Below are 24,969 nucleotides of genomic sequence, written 5' to 3' on the forward strand. Positions count from 1 at the left end.
CTAGAGCTCAAGATTTATTACCGGTCCATCCATTTTTTTAATATTCAGTTGCAATGTATTGGTTCAGCCTTGGTAGGAAGATGTAGACTAATAGTTGTTGTCATATGTCGCTTCTTTCATGTCTTCTTCCCATTTTCTTGTATGAAGGCAAAATCTTCCATTTCGCTTTCATCTCATAACATTATAGTATAGTTTTATCTTCAGTTTTCCCGCATAAATCCTGCCAAACTTTCATTATTTTCATTATTGTTTATTAAATGATTTCGATGTCATCCTTTATTAGCATCATGAAGAAAATTTTTTTAAGATACATTAGTTAAAGCTATTGGCCTTAGATGGGTTTTGCTTTTCATTTTTATTTACGTACATCTCAGGATGAAGTGAATACATATAGCATTCGATTTTTAACACTCGTTTCCCATATGCTGTTTCATTGACTTTATTTAGCTCTTCATTACAAATGGTTAGATCATAATGTTCCCTCAGTATCTCAGTCATTGTAAAATCAACTCCCTTATATTGTAATGCGTTAATGCTTCTTTCCTCGTTCTTGCTATATACTTCTCTCATTCCAAATATGTGGTCTCTATGATGTTTGCTATTACCATATATTGTATCAACCTTATTACCTTGTGGGTCACAAATGAATAGATTTTTTGCATCAGTTTCTACTTTAAAACATTAATTAACATGCCTCACCAAATTTTACTTCGTCTCTTTGTGTTGCTTGCACACTTTTCATAAATTGTAATTATTTTCCTTATTTTTCACAATTTTTTTCCAAAATATCTCTTTACCGTTTGTTCTTTTCATTAGATTTATTTAGATTCTATTCTCTTCTTTCATCTTTTACCAATGGTTGTTTTATAACTCAGTTACGGCCTTTTTACATCACTTGGGTGCGTTTTAGATCATAATTGAGTGGCGGAAAACATCATGGAAAGTAAGTTGATGGTAAGGTATGTTCGGTAATGAAAGAATGACTAGACATCACCAACTACATTAGTTGATTAAAGATGCATTATCCAGAGAGGTGGTAAATTTCTAGTTAAGTAAATAATACTGTTTGTTATATATATTTTTTAGCATGAATTAAGAATTTTTTAAAATAAAAAAATATAAGCTTATGAGAGAAGTCGACGTGTAGACATATCCTTCGAACGGATGTTTACTCTCGGTTGCTTCACCGGTCTGGATTTCGCACTCAACGACCCTTATTGTAGTATCTTGTGTAATATTTGTAAGTAATTCGTCTCTCGGTAAATAATTCTGTCATTTTACGAAGTCGAATTAACTCTGTCAACTTGATTTAGAGGATTTATCAGGACATCTTCTAGCCTAGTCCTAGGCTTCAAAGTTCAGAAGTTGTTAGGGGACCTTAGGCCTAGTTCTAGTCAAGATAGGCCTATGGTCATGACTTGTCGTGGGAGAGGTCCCATTGGGCGAGTCCCCCGGCCGGGTTAGGGCATGGCGTCTGAGTGGTAGTATGCAGAATAGGGAGATGGGGCTGTTCAGTGTTACTGGAGATGGGGGGGGGGTGGCAGCTGAAAAGCAAAGTCCCCTATCCAGGTCAGAGCACAACAGCCTAAGTTAGGTTAGGAAGGTTAGGTCAGGACACGGCATTCTCCCTACTCTGCATCTGCTGCCGTCCGAGGTTATGTGAGGTCAAGATAAGGGTAGAACTAAGTATTACCTCGACGTCGGGTATTAGCCTACCTTGGAAATTGACTTTTTCTATGGTATGTTGGTTGCTTATCAAGAATTTATGGATGATGTTCATTTCCGGTCTGAACATCCCTCCTTGATATTTTATTATATATTTTGAATCTTAGTAAAAAAACTAAAAAAAAATATTCTTCATACATAATTCTCACAAACTAATATTGATCACAATAGAAAATGAAATACATGTAAATGATTGGGTATTTTTTCTAAGTTTCAATTTTACAAAAAGCACGTAGGGACATTTGATCCCCACAGGCTGGTACTAAACATGGTGAAATACATCTGACACCCCAGGGCTAGTACTAAACATGGTGAAACAGTGTAGATGAATCACTGCTTAGTACTACCCCTCATGTGGAATTGGAGTTCAGACCAGAAACGAACTTTACCAAATTTACTGTTATTTTTTGACGACCAACTGTAATTAACCCATAATTAATCTCAGAACTAATTTACTTTTGCTGTTATGCATGCACAGTGTTATAGGGGAACTTTAGGTTAAATGTGGAGTTTCCTTCACCAGGGCTCCGCTCCCCGACTAAGTAACCCGCCCCACTAGGTTAGGCTAGGTAGTGTACACAGAGCTAATACTTAGAAATACCAAGATAAATCTGGTTAGGTCATATTCCCTCTGAAATGCTTACTAGGCCTACAGTAGTCTTGACCCCTCACTCCGTGCTCACTCTACTGTCTGTGCATGTGACTAGGCTAAATGTTTCCTTGTCCAGTTCTTTGTAAAGGCTAATGTTAAGCCTCTCTAGTAAACAGTGAAATGCAAAGTGAAGGCCCATGACTGACTTGGGTGGGGTCACAGCCTTGGTGTCAAGAGGTTAGATTAGATAAGGGTAAGTCTGGTAAGATCATATTCTCTCTGAAATGCCCTGCTACAGTAGCCTTGATCCCTCACTTTGCATTTACTCCATTGTTTTGGCAAACCAGTGTTTATTGAGGACATATCTGCTCTTTAATAATCCTGTATTGTATATACATACAACAATAGGCTAATTAACTGGTCACTAGAGTAGGATAGACTGTCACAGGTTAAAAACTACTTTGAAGCAGGGATACATCAAAACCTGACTTAGGCTAACATAAATCAGTATGAAGTAGGTTCATCCTGAACTAACCTCCCCCAAGTTTCTCAATGTAGGGCCCTAGGCCCTACCTGATTAGGGGACTTTCAGTTAAACATCATATAAGCTGACACAGGGCTTTATAAATCAGAGTGAAGTATAGTCTGCATCTTTACCTGATCTAAAGTATGGAGCTCTTCCTTCCTGGTTGTACACTGGGTGAACCACCTCCCCCTTTACCTATGTATGATTGTAACTTGTGCAGTTACATATTTTGATTGTTGAACACTGTAAAGCTAAAAACTTGGGCCTTGCTGCATAACCTAAAAGATTTTTTGGCATTGTCCAAGGAGAGGAACTTTACCCTCGACCGCCTTTCACAAATTTGTAACTTCCAGTCGTTCAGAGACCTACACTCAGATTCCTCCCACCAAATCATGAGTACCCATATAAGTAAAGAACCAAGGGTTTGTATTTGTGTAGGAACAAATTCCATTTTTTAAAAGTAAAATGCATTTTTCCTAACATACAAACGCGAGGTCCTTTACTCAGGTTACCCACCTCAGCCTCCCCACAATCTGCCCTAGGCCAGAAAGCAAAGTGAATGCGTGACACCGGGTGGGGGGTAGCGTGGGTCCCCCACTGCAACCACCCAACTACCCGGCCGGTAGTTATACTACCGCACCGCCTTGTTAAGTCTTTAGCGGTCAGTTCAGCTTTCGCTGAAAGTAATCCCATATAGGTAAAGGACCTCAGGTTTGTATGTTAGGAAAATTGCATTTTACTGTTAAAAAATGCAATTTTAACTGTATTACTGGGATGGTGCTGTACAATATATTATTTTGCTCTAATTTGTAAGATCTGCTTCTATCAGAGAGTTATCCATATATGTACCTTCCACCAAAAGTCCCAATTTCATTGATTGATTGAGGAAGTGGCTACTCTGAAACATTTGATACTTAATGAGAAAGGACATCTAGACTGCAATAAAACTCAAAAATTTCAATTTTGAGAAATATAATTTTGTACTGAATTGGTTGTGGGTTTCATATGACTTCATTAGCTGTTGATAATTTCAAGTACACATGTTTAATTTCAGATTTAACTTCAATTTATTCCAATACGTTTGGAAGTTAGACTACAGAAAAATATTGCACCTGGAGTTTGTACATAGTTCTCATGGCTGCATTTGCTGAAAGTGATTCCAGTTTACCTCCAGATCGCAAATTTAGGAACACAGGAGGACCCCATGGGTTAGGTAAGTTGCTCTTACTGATTCTTCACTGTAGTTTAAGTAACTTGATTTTCTATTTTTACAGTGCAATGTAGAATTTTCTTTTGTCTCTGTGGCCATCCTTTTTTCGAGCAAGTGATTTGTGGTCTTTATTGAAATTTTTAGAATACTGTATGTGTATTTCTATTGTGTCATCGTGCCTGTATAGACAACTGTGTTGTAAAGTTGTCTCTTTTCTCCCTAAATTTACTTAAGTGTATTGCACTTTAAAATGTATTTATTTGTTTAATAGGCACTATCAGTGATTGTGACTAGTGCAACTGGTAGTTAAGTAGTAGTTTGAATACTAAATTTTAGTTATCTTCTGGCAAATTCTCTGGTAAATAAACATTATAGATTTCAGTCATTCTTGGAGTAGCATGATATGGAATTCAGTAGCTTGTATTTTTAATGCAGGGTACAATTCCTATGAAGATGCATTTTTGTATGCTTTAAGTCTTACATGTGGAGCAAGGTCTTTTTCAGGTTATTTTAGTCTTTTGAATCATTCAAAAGTATGAATATTGGCAGATTTTCTTATATTTTTAGGTGATCCAGATGACAGATCCTTACGGAAGGTGGAGCTTGAAGTCATGATACCAAAAAAGATGCGAGATATTGCCCGTGCAGAAAAATGCAGTAAGGAAGTTGAAGGTAATTTTAAAGTGTAGATTATTTTTCAATATTTCCTCTGCCTTCTGAATGATAGCTCTTAAATACTGTACATGCATTTTGCCTTTGTTAATGAATCACATTTATGTTGACATGTATGAATTAGACCTAAATTAAAAGCTGATATGGAATTTTGATATTTTGAACCTGGACAAACACACTGAGGTTGTAATGCCCAAATTCCATCCTAATTATGTACTTTATAATTGGAATAGATTTTACGGATGGTATATAGTTATCTCTGATAAAACAGTATGAAAGTGTCCAGGTTATTAATGCCTTTCAGCGGTCTTTATGCTTAGTTTATTTTCACCACCACTTTTTTTGTGAAGATAAATATGGAAGTAGCCAGTTTTATTTACTGCTTCGTATGAGTGCCAAAGAAAAGCCTGAATTGCTTTGAATTTGGATTTTGATGCTTTATATTTTACAGTACATGTATTGGAAACAAGTCAAAGAACATGTACCGTTATTAGTTTTACTGTTCATTGAAGTTTGAAAATTACCCATTAAATGTATCAGGTATTTCACTCTTGTGTTTAGCTTTTGTAACAGAACCCTGCTATGGGTCTGTTTTGCAGGAAAGGTGTCTTTTATACAGTAGTTCTCAGTTTGGTATAAAGTATAGAACTTTTTATAACAAAATTTATTTTATTCTTTCATTTGTTTTTTCTTGTAATCAACAACAATCATTTAAATGAGAAGGGAATGTGGTGGATTATTCATGCTTGGTAAGGAACCATTTTGTAGCAGATGAAAGTTTATAGAATGAAAATATTTTTTTTAATTGCATTTAGAGCATTTTATTTGCTCATATCCGCTGACATTAGTTCTATAGTAGTACATGTAGTATGCAGCCTTCATATCTAAGGAAGTATCTGTCTTTCTGTTATTAAGAGGCTGTTTGACATTTTGGATCTTGTTATTTTCATTAATAGATATATAATTTCATTTTACAGAATTTACCCACTGTTGTAAAGATTCAAAATTAGGAATGTTTTATACATGTCGGAAAGAGAACACTGCTCTATGGGGCTGTCTAGAAAAATGGTACAAAGATGAGGAATTTAAGGTAAGACTACTATAGTTTATTCATGTTTACTTTTATTATGCATTTTGCAATATGAACTGTTCATTTAATATAGCCTTTTAGATTAGACACCATTGAATTAATATTTTCATTATAACATCCATTAGACAGTGACTGTATGTGTGGGAGTGTATTTAGTGCATGAACAGACCAGCACAAAGGAGGGTTTGAAGAATTTTTTTTGTAATTAGTGGAAGATTCATCAGATACTGTATTGGTATTTACTAAATCAGAGGGCTGCAAAAGAGAAACAGTATCAATAGAAGGAAGGACAGTAAGGTTACCTTTCAATAACTGTCAAGAAAATTACCTTAGTGATGCTTTGATGATAATGACTGTCAGCATACAGCTGAGTGTGTGCCTTAAATGAGACCCAACCATGGATGTGATGTATGAGCATTTCCAAGATGTTTCAGGACTTTGATTTTATTTTGGGTGCATTATTTGCACAGAACAATATGTAATCTTGGAGGTGGTGAAGTTGAATGTTTCAGAGTATCATAATCCATAGTGAAGGGAATAGAATAGAATATAGAATTTAGGCCAAAGGCCAGGCACTGGGGCCTATGAGGTTATTCAGCACTAAAAAGGAAATTGGCAGTACAGGCGGTCCCCGGTTTACGACGGGGTTCCGTTCTTGTGCCGAGTCGTAACCCGAAAATCGTCGTAAGCCCGAAAATCGTCAAAAATCATAAGAAAACCTTACTTTTAATGCTCTGGGTGCATTGAAAACAATGTAAACTGCATTATTATTGAGTTTTACATCAAATAAACCTTCAAATTATGATTATTCTGCCGTTTTGGGGGCCATATTTCTTCCGTCGGATCGGCGTACGATGCGTCGTAACCCCGGAACATGCATCGTAAGCCGGGAAATAATTTCTGATGAATATATTTGAAAAGCGTCGTAACCTCGGAACGTCGTAAGCCGGAACCGTCGTAAACTGGGGACTGCCTGTATAAGGTTTGAAAAGTGTAACAGGAGGAAAACCTCATAGTTGCACTATGAATCGGTTGTTAGGAGAGGTTGGGATGTGAGATGGAAGAAAGAGAATATGAACAGAGGTACAGTAAAAGTAATGAAAAGTTGGGGCTGACAAACCTGCTAGTCAGGTTGACTACCTTATTGAGAATGACGTCATGGTAAGTGGTGCAGCCTCCATCTTCTCCTGGAGTCTATAAGGATCAGGGTTCTGATTTGCTCTATATGCTGGCAGAGGGGACTTGAGTTTTTTGCCTCATTGTTTTGGGATCTCGCTACTTGAAACTGACCCCTCTACAGGTGACCAAGCTCTCTTTTTTTTTGGGACAGTCCCTATCCTTTGACATGTGCAACCTGGTTAGAAATTCTGAGAGCTCCTTCGTTTGATTTGTTGCTGCATTATTGATGAACTTCCTCCATGTATCCATGCAGTCTTGTGTGTGGCCTCAGTGGCACGACCAGTGGATATCACACTGAATTCAGACTTGACCCAGCGAATACACCTACACTACTAGCATTCAGTATGTTGAGGTGATCACCGGTGAGTTTTTGGGTCTTGTCAAATGTATGATTGTCCCATGCTTTCTAGGCACAGAAAGAGTACTGTAATTCCTGGGCCTTACAGGACTTGTTATGGATATTAGGATTCTTAAGGTTAAGGATTTATCCTGCAGATGTCTTTTTTCATACGTTTCATTCTAACGCCAAGTCACTGCCTCCTCACGTGTGAGGTCATCTAGCTTAGCTTTAGTGAGTGAAGTATTTTGGGTATTGTTGGAATTGCTTCACCACGGCCTGCAACACTTTTGCCACAGCTCTTTAATGATGACTGGAGAGGATTTGTGGCTCTGAACAACAGTGGGGTTCTCATCCCTTCATCCACTAACTAATCTGTGAAAGCCTTCTTCAAGTTAAGGTTTGCTACGCACTCTTTCAGTTGGGAAGATTCTCATGCTACCTGTCTTCTGTCCTTTCTATAGCTTGGCCTCATGTTGGTGAAAATTAAGTACCTTTCTGATATTTTTACATCAGTAATCTATTCTTAGCATTTCAGTGTATCTCCAAGTCAGGGCTTGACCTTTGTTCTGCACGACCTCACTCGTTGACCTTATGAGTGTCAGTTGGGTGTATCACTTTCCTTGGAAGATTTGGGCCACGTTTTGGATCACTTCAAGCTGCTCTAATTGTGGCCTCTATGCCTTTCATGAGGTTTCAGATTTGTCAGTGGTCCTTGTTTGGCTTCCTGTTGCTTCTGGGTTGGTAGCCTGACACACTTTTGACATATGGAATAGTTCTCCTTTTTGCTGTTAAAGTATAACCTATAGGTTGGGAGTTTCATCCCTTGTAATGTGTTATCTGACACTGTATTCTGAAGGATAGCATCCTTCTATCTCTCAGCTGTTCGAGCATGAGTTGTCAAGGTTAGACATTGATGGAGAATGTTTTGTCTTGGCTGGAGCTTCTATCTTGTAGTTGTTCTTGTGTCCTTCAAGGACCTACCCTCACTTGGGGCTAAGGCTCTTGAGTAATAGCCTCTTTTGGCTCTTGCCATGTCCAGGGTGGGCATCAGGCATTGCTAAACTCTATGCTAGGGGTTTTTGGTAATGCTGTCGCTCTCAACATAAGGATTTGCCTTCCTTGTGACCCATCATCATGGCTATCATATCCTCACTTTGAATATGGGATTTTATGCCCCTTGTTCCAGTGAGCATCCATTGTTAAGTTGTCTTCCACCAGACCCATAGATTTTCAGTGCCTGAAGTCTGGAGAGCCTTCCATTGCAAATCTCTATGCACCAAAGCACCCCATACGGACCTTTACCAGCTTCCTGTTTTCATTCCTTTTGATGGACGTAAATCAAGTCAGGTTATATGATGAAATGGTTTGTGATAGAAAGTAAGTTTTTATAACAGGAGTTTACAAACCAGTTTATCATAAACTCTAGTGCCACCCTCCCTTACTTGCTTTCTCAGGAGATTGGCACAGCAGAATGAGGAGCATTGATAAGTACCTCAAGGAATACCATTCTTTTTGGGAATTGTTGCTTCATGTACCTGGGTGCTCCCTGCACAGTTCACTAGTTTGTATAAAAACTTGTTTTATTGTGAAAACATAGTGCTTTGGTAGAATTGCAGAATTTAAATAATTTAAAAGATGTTTAGTACTATGTGGCATTCTTACTGTGAGTTGCATAGAAAAATACACCTTTTGTATTCATAGCACCTTAGCATATTTATTGTACTGTCTGTGTTGTGTATAATTGCTTCATGGGCAAGTGTCAACACAGGAAAATGTTACTGAAATGTAATGTCCAACTAGACAATTTCCAGTTTGTAATTTTTATTTTTCCGTTTACACTATGTTTGTCTCACAGGAACAATGTAAAAATGAGTATCTTGAAGAGAGGAGTGAGTACCGAAGAACTGGAATAACAAAAAAGGAAAGGCAAAGGCTTCAGACTTCAGGATTTTAAGTTGGATGTGTTGTATATAGTTTTTCATTAATTATACTTTTACTGTTAATGTTACTTACTATAATTTTATTTATCCTCACTGTAAATTATTTAAATGTTTTGTAGTATACATGAAAAAATAATCCATTCTTTTTTGTGTCTTGCACACATAATTTGTCTTGCTCTTGTCCCATTTTCTTGTCTTAGGAGTTTTAGGAGTAAGTGTTAGATGGTGTGTAGTAAAGCATATCCACAGAGAGGTATTTTTATCTACAAGTTTTATTAAAAAGCACAACAATTTTTCAACAACTTTCATAGAATTATTTTATGTTTGAATATATACCGTACTGCATTACAAAGTAATAAGTATTATGACATCTACATGGTAAACATTAGATATCAAAAGAACATTAAATTTTTCTCCAAGTCCAAATATATTGTAATATATAATACACAACATTTATCCAGATGGTGTAATAGAATATTTTAAAGTCAATATAAAAAGTGTAGAAAACAAAATACTGTCATATAAATTTTCATTTTTATAAATAATAATGCCTATTTCAATTCACATTTGTTACGCATGACTTAAGCTTCTGACTGTGAAACCATTTCAAAGTTAGTGTAAGCATGTGGATGCAACTCTTCACCATCCCTTGAAGACTGTGTATCTTGACTTATGGGTTCTTCACTGGTAACAAGAGTGGAGTCGTCGTCCCCATTACCAACACCAAGGGTTGCTGCTAAGCGGCGGGCACTTCGTCTTACCCCAGAGGCTATACTTCTCCGTAAACCAGACTCCCTTCTGCTGTTACTTCTTTGAAGGGATGGTGTTGTTGGGTGTGCAGTTTCTGCAACCACATCTGATTTTACATTAAAAGTAGAAGTTGTAGCATTAGCCAGAGCTGCTAAAGCACGCTGCCGTCGTAAAGGATCTAGAGTGGAGTATAAGGGTGGTGGGTCAGTGTTACCAGAGGGAGAACTTCCCATCTGTGTACCACATTCACCTACTATAGTGACATAATCAGGAGGGGGAATGTATGGAGTATTTCTGCTTGTAGATTCCTCTACCCTAGTGCAACTGTTGGTTTGTGCAGCACTTTCATTGTCTCCATTTTGATTTGCTTCTGTGCTACTTCTTATCGTATTACGCAAGCGTCTCATGCTTTGCCGAAGACTTTGATTTAGCAGCTTTGCAAACCTGTGAGAAAGAAATCTATATTAGTCACATCACTATTCATATTTTTATATTTATCATTCCAATATGAAACAAACCCCTTATTTTACTTATGTATATTGCTCTCAGTGCAACATACTGTGTAACTATCCCACTGGAATGGAGGAAGGCCCCTACATGCTACGTCAACAAGTATCATTCTGAAGCTTGGCAAGTACTAATTGATTGTACCTATTTTGCATTTGCAGTTTTTCATCAGTGATCTTCATTCTTAGCCATAATGATTGTACCCTGTTCCACTCTTTTTCTTCATCTTGCATCAAAGTAATTTATTCTGGACAGCACCAGGTGAGGAAGGGCTAATAGTTTTTGGAACTATCAAAGCTTAGGTAGGAGCTGAACAGCAGTTGTAGTACACTGCAGTTATTGTTTACTGCCTTCTAAGGAGGTGCTGTTTTTATGCATTTTTGAAAACACTGTCCTGTCTGCTGAACTGAATTGAATATAGAATTCAGGCCGAGAGCCAAGCACTGGGACCTATGAGGTCATTCAGGGCTGAAATGGAAATTGACAGTAGAAGGTTTGAAAGGTGTAACAGGAGGAAAACCTCGCAGCTGCACTATGAATCAATTGTTAGGAGAGGGTGGAAATTAAGATGGAAGAAAGAACATGTACAGTAAAAGGAACAAAAGGGGTTGCAGCTAGGGGCCAAAGGCATGCTGCAAAGAACCTTGAGTAACACCCAACTGAAGGGGGCTTTGTAGAGGAAGAGGGGTATAAACTGCAGATTTTTGTGTTTCAAGTGACAGCTCTTTAACAGTAACTTGGATGATAATGCAGACGTATTGCAAGACTTCTGACTGCCAGGGGTGATTGTTTGGGCATAATTCCCTTATTAAAGTTGGCATACATGCAGTAAGGATTCTTTTTTTTTTTTTTTTTTTTTTTTTTTTTTGTTACAAACCTACTATTAAAGCTATTATGGAAGTTGTTTTGGATAAGAAAAAATGAAGTTCCACTTGTCTTACAGTCCTTCCACAATTTTGGCTTTTTTTACCTACAGGTAGCACACAGTTATCTGATATTCATAGCAAGCACTTGGAAATTATCCCTTAATCTCCCAAATACATCTATGTTTTACACCAGGATCTCCTTAGATCACATAGCATACCATGACCTTAAAAATGAGAATTTTGGGCTCTAGACCCTAAGGCTGGATATCATTTTACTAGAATATTTTCCAAACCCCATTAATTACAGCCATTTCTTAGCTTTACCTCAGCATGGCTTAGGAAAGTATAAGAATGTAATGGGAATCTGAACATCCGTACTCTTGCCTCACTGAATAATTTCCAATAATTGATTGCTTGTACCTGTGCTTAATTCTGGCACTGACCTGATCAGTACAAGGAATTTTAGAAACTGTAAATCACCATCAACTCGCTTCCAATATTAACAGTGAACCAAGTGCAACCAAAAATTAAAGGTATAAACCATAGCAGAGGCTTGGATCAGGCTCTAATATCTATAACAGGTATAAAGGATATAATTAAAGTGCCTACTACTCTTGTAACTGCCCAACATAAAGAAAAGAATATGGCAAGAGGCTCTGGTACAGAACCTCAAACAAATACAAAGAATTCTTAGTAAAAATTATTGGTTTGCAAAACATAAATTGTTTATTTTTTCAGTCAAATTGGTGTAGGCCTATTAATGTGAAATTTTAATTAAACAGTTGATACCTTAATCCAGGTGTAGCAGTTTTAAGTTATATTAATCATGGTTTAAAATGTGAGCTTCTGGCTGACAGCCCCCATAATGTTTCTAACCTGTAGTGTGGATTAATTCACAATAATTGAAGAAATATACGAGGGAAATTATTCACCATATTACATGTACAGCTTGAGTCTTTGTTTATAAATATATTACATGTACAGCTTGAGTCTTTATTTATAAATAAAGGGAGTGTAGAAATCATTAAGAAAAAATTGCTCCAAAAGACTTGTGTATAAGTTTAAAGTAAAAATCCTTTGCTTCTGATTCTTAGTCAGCAGTGTGCCAATTAGTTTTAACTTCTAAGTCATGTTTTCACTTATAACTAGTCCTTGATCCCATTTTCTTTTTTACTTACTTTTAATCATGGCACTGACATAAGTGAATGTTCTTACCTGACTCCTGTGGCAGTTGAATAGGACGGAGGTGGCGTGTATTTTGGTGGAGGATCACTATATGGTCTAGGAGTCAGTGCTTCATCTTCCTGACCTTCCTGTGGGCCTGCCCCTTCTAAATCTGAGTCTTCGGTATTGTTATTGAGACTATTGCTTCCTGATACACGTTGTCTTAATGATGGTCTATACAGCAGTTGAATTTTCTGGAATGATTAGGATTTTCAATACAATGTGGCAAAAAGTAACCTTTGATTATAATGAATATAAATTTTCATTGAGTGACAAGTTTCAGCAGTCATTAAGCTTTGAAAATATACATCAATTGCATAATACACACCTCAAATAAGTCATCGTCTGTAGCTGTGAGATACCGGCAGGTTTGGATAAGACCAACTAATGGCACAAGAAGAATTGGGAAAAGTTGGAGTGCAGAAGCCAGCTGCCGTGCCCAGACAGGCCAGTAACTCTTATCACCCCAAGCAAAAACCTGAAAACATTTGCCAAATTTCAACATGGTATAACACAACAGAAATATGCTTAATCTTTTAAGTTTGTATTTCTACCTCTTAAGGCTGCAAACCAGAAAGATAGTACTGTAGTACTTTAAAATCATTAATTTGAATGAAACCACAAATTCCAGCAATAAAAACGGGACCATGTGATTTGAGAGCAAATCACAAATTACAGCAATGAAAATAGACCCAATGATATCACTTCATAGTACAGTACTAGAATCACGTACATCAACTTTTTGTCCCTACATTTATTGTTTACATGCTACAATATGGTGTTTTTATTCCACAGTAATGCTTATTTAGAAAACATAATTGAGTTCAGTCACCTTCAAGTACCTAAGACTTAAACTGCCAAGAGAGAAAATACTCATTTATTTCTTAAGAAGGCTAATGTCCAACTGTAAGGGCAATTAAGTAAAAATTTACCTTATACAAGTAAATTAACAAATAAATTCCTTGAGAATAAAGTTGGCTCAAGATTACAAAATGCATTGACAAGTAGTTTAAGTAGGCCACTGAGCTGCATTGCTGGTCTCACAGAGCTTTCCAAAAGATTTATTTTTAAACTCTATAGTGAGATGCAAACATATATTACTGTAGTTTATTTCTTCATTTTTAACCACAAATATTTTAAGATTCATCACATGCATCTTACAGTTGTCTCATTCATCACATCCATTATGTACAGTTACATCTCGTTTATCTGATTTTCCACTACTGTATTTGAAAGTCTCAAACAACCATCCCTATGGAAGGAAAAATTAAATTAAGTATTTTGTAAGATTATCAAAGGGTTTAACTTGGCACAAAACCCTCTACTTCCGATTCTGATCACCACATCTGCCACCTGCCTACCTCCTCCTGGGTGCTCAGGAGAATGTTGCCATATTGATAGCAACCAGTGAGTGCCCGTTAATTTAATGTGCAATTTCTCAATTGGCAGACCAAGCTATTGCAAAATTTTAAGACTTGTATTTGAAACTGAATCTTATACTTAGATATCAAGTTTTCTGAATTCAAGTTTGTCACTTAATAACATACTAATGACATGTAGCTTAAGAACAACAGAACAAAAGGTGATGCAATCATCACCACCTAGCAGTGAATTGAGGTTCTCACTGACATACTGTCTTGATGACCAGAAACTAATTTGATATAGACATCAATAACCAACAAATTTGTCTCAACTGATCACAGAAATGGGTTTGCAATTTCATTCATAGTTTGCTGTAGTTTCTTAACAAATTTTGCACAAAAATTTTGCACAACCACAAAATTCACAATTCCAATAAAACCACAAAACCAACTCACCATCACAATGGCATGATTCCAATATTTCTTTAATTGGGTGTACAGTACTAACAGTACTGTAATGCCTGAATTATGATGCAATTATGCATTTCTTGATTTGTTTCGTTATACATGATCTGATAAATGTTTGTGTTTTAATAATCCTCTTGATTATGATCTATAATGAGAATTAACTGAAATACACTCAGATAAATTTACGAATTGCAAGTGTAAACAGCTTTTGTATTTAGTTTTGTTTTATTGAGAAAATTAAAAATTTAAATAAATATAAATATCTCACTCCAAGTAAAATAGCCATTTTCTCAACACTGAAAATTTCATATTGAAATAAATTTGTCAATGACAACCTTTAGAGTGAATTTTACATAAGTATATGCATAAACCTTCATAAAAATTGTCTAAAAATGTCTGGCTGCCCTAAAATTATGGAATAAACATTAAACACAACTGCATAACTTACATCCTTGTATTTCCCTGATTTGAAGGATGATATAGATAGCACCAGGAGCCCAACGGGTACAATAATGTTCCATGCAAAGGAGGTTAGTGGACCCAGCCACAGTGAACGACATTGTTCACCCTTGCCCATGAGCTCACCAACTATATCTTGTCCACTATAAGGTTTGCCTCGAACAAACAGAAGAGCAAAAATCTGTGAATGAGAAACAATACATCATTTACATATAATTACTGCATCCCTTTTTTGCCAGTAACTTACCCCTTAATTCTAAACAAAGTTTCACTACTTAGGAATATTCAGGATAACTGTAATAAGTGCAGAGTTACTTTACAAGTGATAGTCTTACAAACAGCACAATACTTAGGAATAATTAATAATTCACACACTACTTACCTGGTTCTGGTATGGAAGTATGATGAAAACAAATCTAATCCTGCAAAATCTGGCATACTGCACTTATTTATAATAAAGGAAAAATTTCTTTGTTCAGCAAAATTAAAGCACTCATTAAGGGATTTTGACAAAGGAAAAATCTATTTCTGGGGGAAGACCTGTGTCACCCAGTGAAATGGTTCCAATAGCACTCATTTCTAGGCATAAATATTGCTAAATATACCAGAGAAAAAAGCTATCCACAATGCCGGGGTTACATATCTCTTAATTGTCATACACATGGGCACATCACCTTCTAACATTTCAGCCTTTGTCAAATGACATCTGTTCCAGTCATTCAATTTTTCTAGTGAAATTTTTCTTAGTCACAGTTTTCTTTGGTTGTTCTGTAGTTATTTTTTATGGTAGGAAACTGATTTTGGTGTCATTTTAAGGCTGAAGAGTTGTACTTCATTGTCGTGTGTTCAAAACAGGAATCAACAAAAATAAAAGTAAAAAATAAGATGAAAAATTTCTGTACTATGCAGTAAAAAACAAGATTCGCCACAAAATTAAGATTTAACTTCCAACTTGCCTTGAAACCAAACCCATGTTTCATGCAATTACATGCACTAAATACATCTACTTTAGTAACGTCAAACTTTACCTGAACTAACTGAATAATCATGAGCCACCAACCACAACTCATTACATAATCTAGGAAGTAAAGAATATGAATGCCAGCCTGAAAGAAATATAAAGCATTTTATTAATACTCGCTATTTCAGGAGTACTTTACAGTAAGTTGTTGCGCTGATTTATCTATTTATAGTGTTGTATTTAAAAAAAAAAATTTTAATTCAGTTTCTGTAATATGCTGTAATCAATCAACATTACATAATTTTACTATTAAAATTTACTACCATTATTATCCTCATTATCAGTGTGTCTAATAGTTACTGTTAACAGGGCACTGGTTGTCTTGGAAATTTTATATTAGTTTAATGAATTTACACAAATACTGTAATTATAAAGTTCAGAGTGATAATTTTGTTAACAAAAACTTCATTTTACCCCTGTTGCCATTGGCAATGCTGCTGAGAAACCAAACAAACAGCAGAGAAAAGTTATGCATATCTCCCAGGACTGCAGTCTTTCACGATTAATCCGTATGACAGCTTCGACCACAGTACGCCATACTGCCAGCTAAAAGAAAATAAACTGGTTATAGTCCTCTCATGAAGAGATTTCTTGAAAGTCAAAATTCTTTATTTTAAAATATATTGTATATGAAATTGTCAAGTACAGTTCTGTATGCATAGCATTAAATTATATTTATTACTGTTATCCAGTTAAAACATATTACTGTACAACATCCAAAGTACTGCACTCCAGTTTTATCATTGCTGCACTTCACATGTTTGTCTGCTAAATATGTAAAAACTTTGTTCTAAACCCCGTTTTGTGTGTACAGTATAGATATTTATCATAGTTTTTAGTTTCATCCCCTTGTTAAACCCACAAGAAAAGGTTGAAGTAGACAAGTATGCTATGACTATATGAAGACCAGGACTTAGACATGAACGGTAGTTTTGTTGTACAGTACATGTATACAGTACTGTATCCTTAGAATCAGATGGGGGAAAAGTGAGAGCAAGAAGTTAAAGATACTATAACATAGAACAAACCTGTTGAGCAATTCCAAATAGCAGTAGACTGAAGTAAAATAACGATGACCAAAATGGAGATATGTTTTGAGCTCCACTGACAGCGAGGAGGGCTGGAAAAAGCTCCGTTCCCAGTCGCAAACTCTGATAACCACTTCGTTCATTTGATTCTGCAGCTTTCACTGTGGTAACAGGAAGTACTCAATCAGTTTATATAAAAGGTAAAACAAAAACATGAAATATAACTAATTGGTGATCACAAGATTTAGAAATTGCAAATACAGAATCCTGTGCTCAGCCACAATTTTGATACTATTTATAGATACTTTAATCTTTATCAAATTTATTTAATCCTTATGTACTACTGTTTCAGTCAAATTGACGCTGGTAGTACTTTTCCCATCTTCCATGTATCGGTTTTTCTGCTGCATAAAATTTGCAGACGGATGGACAAAAACAGATTTTTTTTTTTTTACATTTAGGTACATTAATTATTTTATCAAATCAAGGTCTGCATGCATTCACAGTTTTGGTTGCTATATTCCTTCTTATTTGTTTGTTATTTACTTCATATTATTCTTCTTCAATATATGTAAGTACTATTATGCTTACCCATTTACTTTCCTTTACACATTATTGTTTTTCCTCTTGAGTACTTAAATCTTCACTTTGTACAGTACATACACAGAAAGGAAAAAAGCATTAGAACATCTGTACAATAGGCTGTTGGCAGTATCAGCCTGTTAGTTCTGAATATTGAATGACATTAAACAAACTGGTTAAAATTATGTTGTTCATTCCTTGTAATTGATGCCATTTCTGCAAGCAAATCCTGTATGGGAGCACCACTTAACGTAGCTTGTGAATCACACTTTAGACAGTAATAAAGGTTAAAGGTTCTTGGCAATGGCCTTATAGCCTCCAGCTGCAATGGTTTCAGTCTGTTAATTTCCATACATTTCCTTTGTTCTTTTCCCATCAAGCTGTCCAAATTCTATAACATTTTCAAGTCTCATTTACAAACAAATGTTTTGGGTGAGCCCTACGAGATTCTCATGATGTGAATCTGTAATTGCTGATGATTTTAACAATGTTCCAGCTAATTAATCCTCTGAGATTCCAGGGGCACCATCACTGACAGCTTATGGGCATAGCAATATTTTTCTTATATTGCTAGTTGTAAATCTATTTTTATGGTGAAGTATAATGCTGGTTCTGATATAATTTAGAAGCCAAATTAAAAATGGAACACCATAAAATTAAAATTCAAAATAATGAGTTGAAGTCAGCCAGAAATTTAACATAGATGATGCCACTGAAATCTAAAAAATTGGGAATATGATGATTTATTTATTTTTAAATGATTTGTTTAACCAGACCTCTTTGATGATAATGTCAATTGGTATCTTCCAAGGGTTAGCTGTCCTGCATTGCAAGTATGCCCATTTTATAGATAACTTGAATGTCTGATATTTGCACCAATAGTGGCTCCAGAGTCTGTTGCAATTTATCTTTATTATTATAAAATTACTAAAATATTTCAGCTTTTTTTACTTAATGCCTATGAAAAAATTGATGGTTTAAGCAATTAAGAAGTTCAATTTCTTTTGCATTAGAAATATATTTAAAGAAGATTTCAGCAGATAATATTAAGATTAATCCCTCATATCCTTTCACTTGTACTGTATTAGAGGCTGCACATGCATTTAACTGTTTAAGCAAAATTATGCTATACAAACAAAAATAAATACATATCAAGCGTGTATCAGCATTCATGAAAATATGTAATTGTGCACCAGTTTTAACTATTTGGAATGAAAGCAGACAGCAAATCTTGGCAATTCTTGTAATTGGTATCTGGCTATGTATCAACCTCTTTCACCAAGTTGTAAGCTAAAAACAAAATGCAACTTTTTCACAAAGTTTCATTCTTGTGCATACTTACTAATCCTCTTTTGAAGCAAGCATACCGTATTAATAACAAACAAGCACTTTTCATAGCAATATGTACCCGGAGTACACCAAATACTGTATAAATTAAAATAACATTTACAAGAATATTTACCATGAAAATACGATGGTCGAATTCTTATTCCAGCATAAAAGTTATCATAATGAAACATGGAACCTGGTAAACGCTGCTCCATTATTGGCTTGGCTTCGTTGTGAAATTGGTGAGCTTCATTGAACTGATGAGGCTTCGATTTTGTCAAGAACTGGGCAGTTTCTGTGTTTTCTGTGGGAAATCAAGCACTCCATGAAAGTACTATAAAATTCCTAGTGGAAAACCTAACCAAAAATCTCTGGTATCTCATTAAATAATGGCTCAATCCTGAAAAGGTGAAAATTATTGAGAAGACAATTGCATGCTTATGAACAAAACATGAAAATCAAGGATGAGGCTACAATTATATATGGTTTTCTTTGACTTACACAAAATAAACTGTTTTACACTGCAAGAAAATGGGAGTGCATTGCAATTCCATGATAACAGCTTTCATTTAAATTTGTTTTACTTAATCATCCAAAGTCGTCTTCTTAAAAGTTACTAAATTTTTTTGTTGTGAGTTCACATATAACACATTACTACTGAAAATGGCTCACTATACATACTACCATTTGACTCTTTTAACCAAGATCTTGTTCATATATCAACTGTTTCCACAAAAATAGAATGCAATATCTAAAATAAAATAAAAATAAAAATTTGGCCTAGTACTATATAGGTCACCTTAATGTAGCCACATTTACAAAAGTTAACTTTTGTTCATTTGACATGAATAAGGATATTCTGGAACCTTACCAAAGGAAGATGGCTTGTAGTAATATTCTTTCTGATGTAAGCCTGACACACAAGATGAGCCTGTGACAGCTGCTAGCACCAATGCCAGGGTTGTGATTACTGCTAATACAGTTGTGTCGCGGTACAGTGGATGACCTTTCCTGTAAGATATGCTGTAGATCAGAACATGAATCCAAGTGAATGATAGTTGCTATGAGGAAACCTATCTAATTTCCACAGAAATCATCCACCATCCCAAGGGAAAGTTCACCTTTCTTCATGACAGGTATTTGTTCCTGAATCAGATTATCTGCAAGTTTTTGTTTGGAAAATATTAAAAAAACACTTCTGAAGAAATTCCTAAACTAAATTTTGGCAGAAGCAAAGGCCATTCCAAGCCTGTTTTTAAGATAGTAAAATCTCCTTAAATATAAAGTGAAAAGCACTAAATATCAAATACATTGTATATTTTTCAAAATGGAAAGCAAAATGCTAGGGAACATGGAACACAAAGGAAACGCTGTGCAATAAAACAAATAGGAACTAGCTTCATAGCTTAAGGAAAACCAATTTTAGTGGTGTTTCTTTGAGATCCCAACCTGAATATTGTCTCACAATCATAAAATAATACTAAGATGCCTTCCTTATGAGTGTGTGCTTGTTAGACTCTGAAAGTTAAGACACACTTGAGCAGGGAATGCCATCCAGTGTATTTGGTCAACTGATCACCTTAAATGACTTGAAATATGCTACATTAGCCTTTGTGAAAGGGGGAATTCTTTATTCATGTGGACGGAGGACCTTCACCGTAAAAGCATCCCCCACCAAGGTTCAAAAAGTCTGATACAGGAAAAAGCCAAGACCCTTTAAGAAACATACAAAACTAGGCAAAGCAGCTAGGGGACTAGCTAATGCCCATGTAAATCCAACCAGCAAAAATGGATGGTGACTAATTATCAGGTCTGCAGGATTCACTGCAATTGACAAACTGTTTAATCTGCATTTCTTCACGGTACAGTACCATCAAAAAGCACACTTGTGGAATGACTCTCTTGATGGTGACACGGCATTTTTCAGTTGGTGGTCAGTGAACTACCTATTATACTAGAATGGGATGGTAGTGAAGAATCTGATGCTTAATATATCCCTTCCTCTTTGCCTTCTTGCATGGCTGCTTCCCCTTTGGAGCCAAGGGAATCTCTTATTTTTCACTATGAAAAAACTAACTAACCAACCACTTGGTGAAGAGATGGCTTAATAATAACGAAGAAAAACTAACTCTAACAAACTCACTTGTTATGTGCTGACATGGCTTAACGATAACGAAGAAAAACTAACTCTAACTAACTCACTTGTTATGTGCTGACATCTGTTGAAGTACAGCCCCATGAAACCCCCAGACTAGGAAAACTTCACGACTAGCAGCCATCCAGGACTGTTGGAGGGAGGAAAACAAATTAACATTATTGACAATATTGACAACGTTCAATAATTATTCTTAGCCAACACAATCATTTGCTTTTGCAATAGTCATTATCAACAAAAGTATCCATAGTATAGTAATAACTTACCTCACTAGCTTGGAAAAGTTCATTGAAATTCGATGCATGATTAATATATATATCATCTTTAGTCCATGATGCTAAATAAAGGCAGACCACTAGGTAACCCAACAACGGTAACAAGAATACAATGTAGGAAACTATCCCGTATGAGTGGTTTCCTGGAAAAAAAAATTGTCAGTGATTTAAATAAAGTAAATGTCATACAAAATCAACACAAATTCACATGCGATGCAAAGAGTCTGTCAATCAAAAGAAACCAAATTTAAATTAGGTATTCTGTATATGGCAACAACAGCTTAGCTTCGTTTCTGTCCGTTTTAAATCTATCACTTTTACAATTATACAAGTAAATTCAACTTCAAGTGCCCACGTTATAAGGAAACCTTACCTCTGCTCAGTGCAATTAAAGTGATAATCCAGATGAGAGCAATATTGACAGCCATGTCAAATTTAATGGAACCCAGTTCTTGCAACCATGACGATTCTGCATTACTGCGTTGCAATACTTGCAAGCTGAAAGATAAAGGATACTGTATTGGGAGTAAACAAAGATATTGTGAATTCCTACTGGAACTCTTGTGGGGAAACAATACGAATGAGGGATGCTGTTACATTTTATGGGGATTAATCAGAATGAGGGATGCTGCACCATCTTACGGAAACTCTAATAAGAATGAGGAATGCTTGAATATACAGCTGTAGTATGGGAACTCTTATGGTAGGACGCATTCAGAATGATGGATGATGTTACTTCTTAAGGCAACCTTGTGGAAGCCTAACTATCAGAAAGAATTCTGGAATATTCGATCATGAAAGTTGAGAGAGGAATCACGATCAGGTGGGATACTGGAACACCCTAATGGGATTCTTAAAAGAAGGCAAACTACCAGAGAGAGGGATGGTAGAACATAATGCAAGAATTCCTGAGACAGGAGGCATCAGAAGGAGGATATGCAATATGCCATCGTAAAGGACCTCTCGAGAGGATATATACTGTCAGAGAACAATGATGGAACATCCTACAAGGTGATCTGGAGAAAGGATGCAGACTTCCAAATTGACGCTGACTACTATACTGATCGATATGCAATGAGATGAGGATATAACACACTATCTTTTTTCTTCTTTAACTCAAAAGTCCATTTGCAAAAAATGAAGAACTAAGTTTACAGTTCCTTCCTTACCTGAAGTATTTTGGGACAGTCTCTATGAATATCGTGCTGAAACTGGAGTTCGAGCAGTTAAACACTGACAATGAAAAGAAAGCAATTTGGTTTGAATACAAATAATTGTAATATGTGTATTTTTTTAACTGATATTCCATTCACAATACAGGCATTGCGCATAATATGATTGACTGAAATAACACTGCTGAAACATAATGCAAAACAATTTACACATGATAAGAATGAAATATCAATATGTAACTTATAAAAAATATCTGTTTGTTATACGATCTGATGTTGAACTACTGTACATATCAGTTAACTGAAAAGCAGATGACAGTAAATAAGTGAATTAATTACAAAAGAACATACATGAAAAAAGTGATGGATTCACGAATATGTAAATGAATATAAAAACCTAACAGATATTTAATCTACTATAAACTTAAAATAAGCAGACTCTCGCAAAGAATAAAAATACAAAACCAGGACGCTTCGAAGAGAACTTCCCCATAAGATCAGTTCTAAGTAGGATGTTCACTGCGCATGCGCAGCCAATGAATGCACAAGGGCAATTAAATAAAAATATAAGTAAATAACGGCAAAAATCATATAACAACCCAACATAATATAAATAATGAATGACACACTATTTATACAAAAGTTGCATAGAGATAAAACAAATAGTGTTCCTCAAATATTTAGAATGCAACAAAATATGAATACGTTCTAGTATCAGAATAATAATGAGATACTGTATCTGATTACCCAATACACTGCATTCCTGTTTCGTCAATAACCCCATTAGCTCTGTTACACCAAAAATCAAACAAAAAAAGCATTTTCTAACTTACATCTGCAGTCGGCCCATCTAAACAAATTATTGTGAGTGATGAAGGAATCTCTGAAGTAGATGAAGAGCCAGGCTATGGGCACTGTGCAGTACACGCCCACCAGCGCTTGAGCAATCACTAGGCTGTAACCGACTCCCTGGAAAAGACAAGGATACAATATACACCTATACACCGGCTCTCTATGACGCATTACACAGAAAGATCCTGTATATGGCGATAAAATATAAACCAGAAATACCTACTATACAGCTAAACAAGTGTTCCGTGGTGCCAACAGTCTCTACACAACTCGCATAGCATATCTTTATTTCTGCCTCTGTAATTTTCTTTTAGACCTAACGTGTACAAACACTGGCACTGGAAAATAAAACAGTTAATGATAATACGTATACCGCGGAGCAGGATAATAAAGAAGCCACCCTTTGAACCAGATAAAATTTAAAATCAACACTGTAAGTCGTGACAAACCAACTTCAGTACCAGCAATTCCCTCATCAAGCGACACGAAAGCGTAAAATCGATTCTCAATAATGTTCAAGAACATTACCGCACAAGAATTCTCTTTGCTGAGCGAATGCACAGCGTATTTGTTGGAAGGAGGTACAGTACCTACCCGTAGTCGCCACATGAAAGTCGTCTCTGCTGAGACATGAAAGTCCAGATAATTTACAAAAGATCGTGACACACGCAACATCGTCTTGGAAAACAAGACGGCAAAGGTAAAATCAATCCACTTTCTTTCAGGCTGAGCCAATGGCGGGTCAACCTCATGCCCTTCTCTAGAAAAGACTCCATTTTCAGGTCCCCCCAAACAGAAACTAATCAATAAAGGTGACACTGATATGAACTCAAGATTCCTCATTGATTTCATTGCTAAAAGTCAATAGGTCAATGTTATTACTAAGCAGTTTAAACAGATCACAGCGGTCTCCCTAGACTCTCGTAGCCTGCGGCTCGCTCGAAGGAATTTGTTCCTGAATCAAATGTGAAAAATGTACAAAAGTCAAAGGAAGAGAAATTGGGCGGTTGATGGAAAGAGACCACCAAAGGGTATGGACGACAAGAAAAAGGCATAATGCCACGCAGCTGAGGATTGCATGAATACTTAACTAAATTTTACAGGAATTTATCTACAGTACCCATTGAAACTATTAAAAACGTGTTCGGAAATCACAAACCTCCGCCAAAGGCTGGGCCACCCCTCGTCCCAAAAAGGTCCCACCCTCCCGAAAGTTACATTCAGACCTCTCCCAAAAGATTATCAAAGCTGCGAGTCACGGAGACCAATTCTAGAATATTCTTCGTAAAAATATACAAATTTGTAAATTGTAATAACAATAAAAAACATGACCTGCGCGTCGATATAAATATACGAATGGGTTCGCCGACATGTAATCGAACGCAGTCATCCTCAAATGTAATGATCTACTGGCCGCAAGACGCTTCCTTTAAAGCAGGATTTATGGTTACGTACAATACTGCCTTGATCAATATCACCAAAGCAAGCACCTTGGAAGAGCAGTATTGAGCAGCTACTACACGATGTGCCATTACTATTTTTGTCTCTTCTAGGGACAGAAACACACACACATATCTCATGAATAAATATTTTATGTATAATATTACAAGGTGTTCAAAGTGCTCAGAATTTATTTTACTGAAACT

At 36.0% G+C, this 24,969-nt stretch overlaps 2 protein-coding genes across 4 annotated transcripts in view; one reads left to right on the forward strand and one right to left on the reverse strand.

The window, feature by feature from the left end:
• The first annotated feature begins 1,135 nt into the window (after positions 1–1,135).
• Positions 1,136–9,342, forward strand: LOC136846627 (COX assembly mitochondrial protein homolog). Of its 3 annotated transcripts, none has more exons than XM_067117535.1 (5): positions 1,136–1,240; positions 3,898–4,056; positions 4,621–4,725; positions 5,703–5,815; positions 9,190–9,342. In XM_067117535.1, the coding sequence occupies exons 2-5, from the start codon at positions 3,978–3,980 to the stop codon at positions 9,286–9,288; spliced, it is 396 nt and encodes a 131-aa protein (XP_066973636.1). In that variant the 5' UTR covers positions 1,136–1,240; positions 3,898–3,977; the 3' UTR covers positions 9,289–9,342. The 3 variants fall into 3 exon arrangements, with proteins under 3 accessions (XP_066973636.1, XP_066973637.1, XP_066973638.1); XM_067117536.1 differs by having other exon boundaries at positions 1,194–1,739; XM_067117537.1 differs by having other exon boundaries at positions 1,204–1,222.
• A 188-nt stretch (positions 9,343–9,530) lies between these two features.
• bdg (bedraggled) overlaps positions 9,531–24,969 on the reverse strand; it is a 165,417-nt gene continuing 149,978 nt past the window's right edge. Inside the window, exons 5-18 of the mRNA XM_067117526.1 lie at positions 23,305–23,440; positions 22,469–22,532; positions 21,673–21,797; positions 21,291–21,442; positions 21,072–21,154; positions 19,741–19,880; positions 19,003–19,173; positions 16,959–17,119; positions 16,345–16,476; positions 15,938–16,015; positions 14,899–15,090; positions 12,950–13,099; positions 12,613–12,815; positions 9,531–10,468 (exon numbers count right to left, since the gene is read on the reverse strand). Coding sequence (XP_066973627.1) covers positions 9,856–10,468; positions 12,613–12,815; positions 12,950–13,099; positions 14,899–15,090; positions 15,938–16,015; positions 16,345–16,476; positions 16,959–17,119; positions 19,003–19,173; positions 19,741–19,880; positions 21,072–21,154; positions 21,291–21,442; positions 21,673–21,797; positions 22,469–22,532; positions 23,305–23,440 — 2,400 coding nt within the window. The 3' untranslated portion in view covers positions 9,531–9,855. The remainder of the gene's footprint in view (positions 10,469–12,612; positions 12,816–12,949; positions 13,100–14,898; positions 15,091–15,937; positions 16,016–16,344; positions 16,477–16,958; positions 17,120–19,002; positions 19,174–19,740; positions 19,881–21,071; positions 21,155–21,290; positions 21,443–21,672; positions 21,798–22,468; positions 22,533–23,304; positions 23,441–24,969) is intronic.

The sequence above is a fragment of the Macrobrachium rosenbergii genome, chromosome 15 (assembly GCF_040412425.1).
Source record: "Macrobrachium rosenbergii isolate ZJJX-2024 chromosome 15, ASM4041242v1, whole genome shotgun sequence".
Lineage (NCBI taxonomy): Eukaryota > Metazoa > Arthropoda > Malacostraca > Decapoda > Palaemonidae > Macrobrachium > Macrobrachium rosenbergii.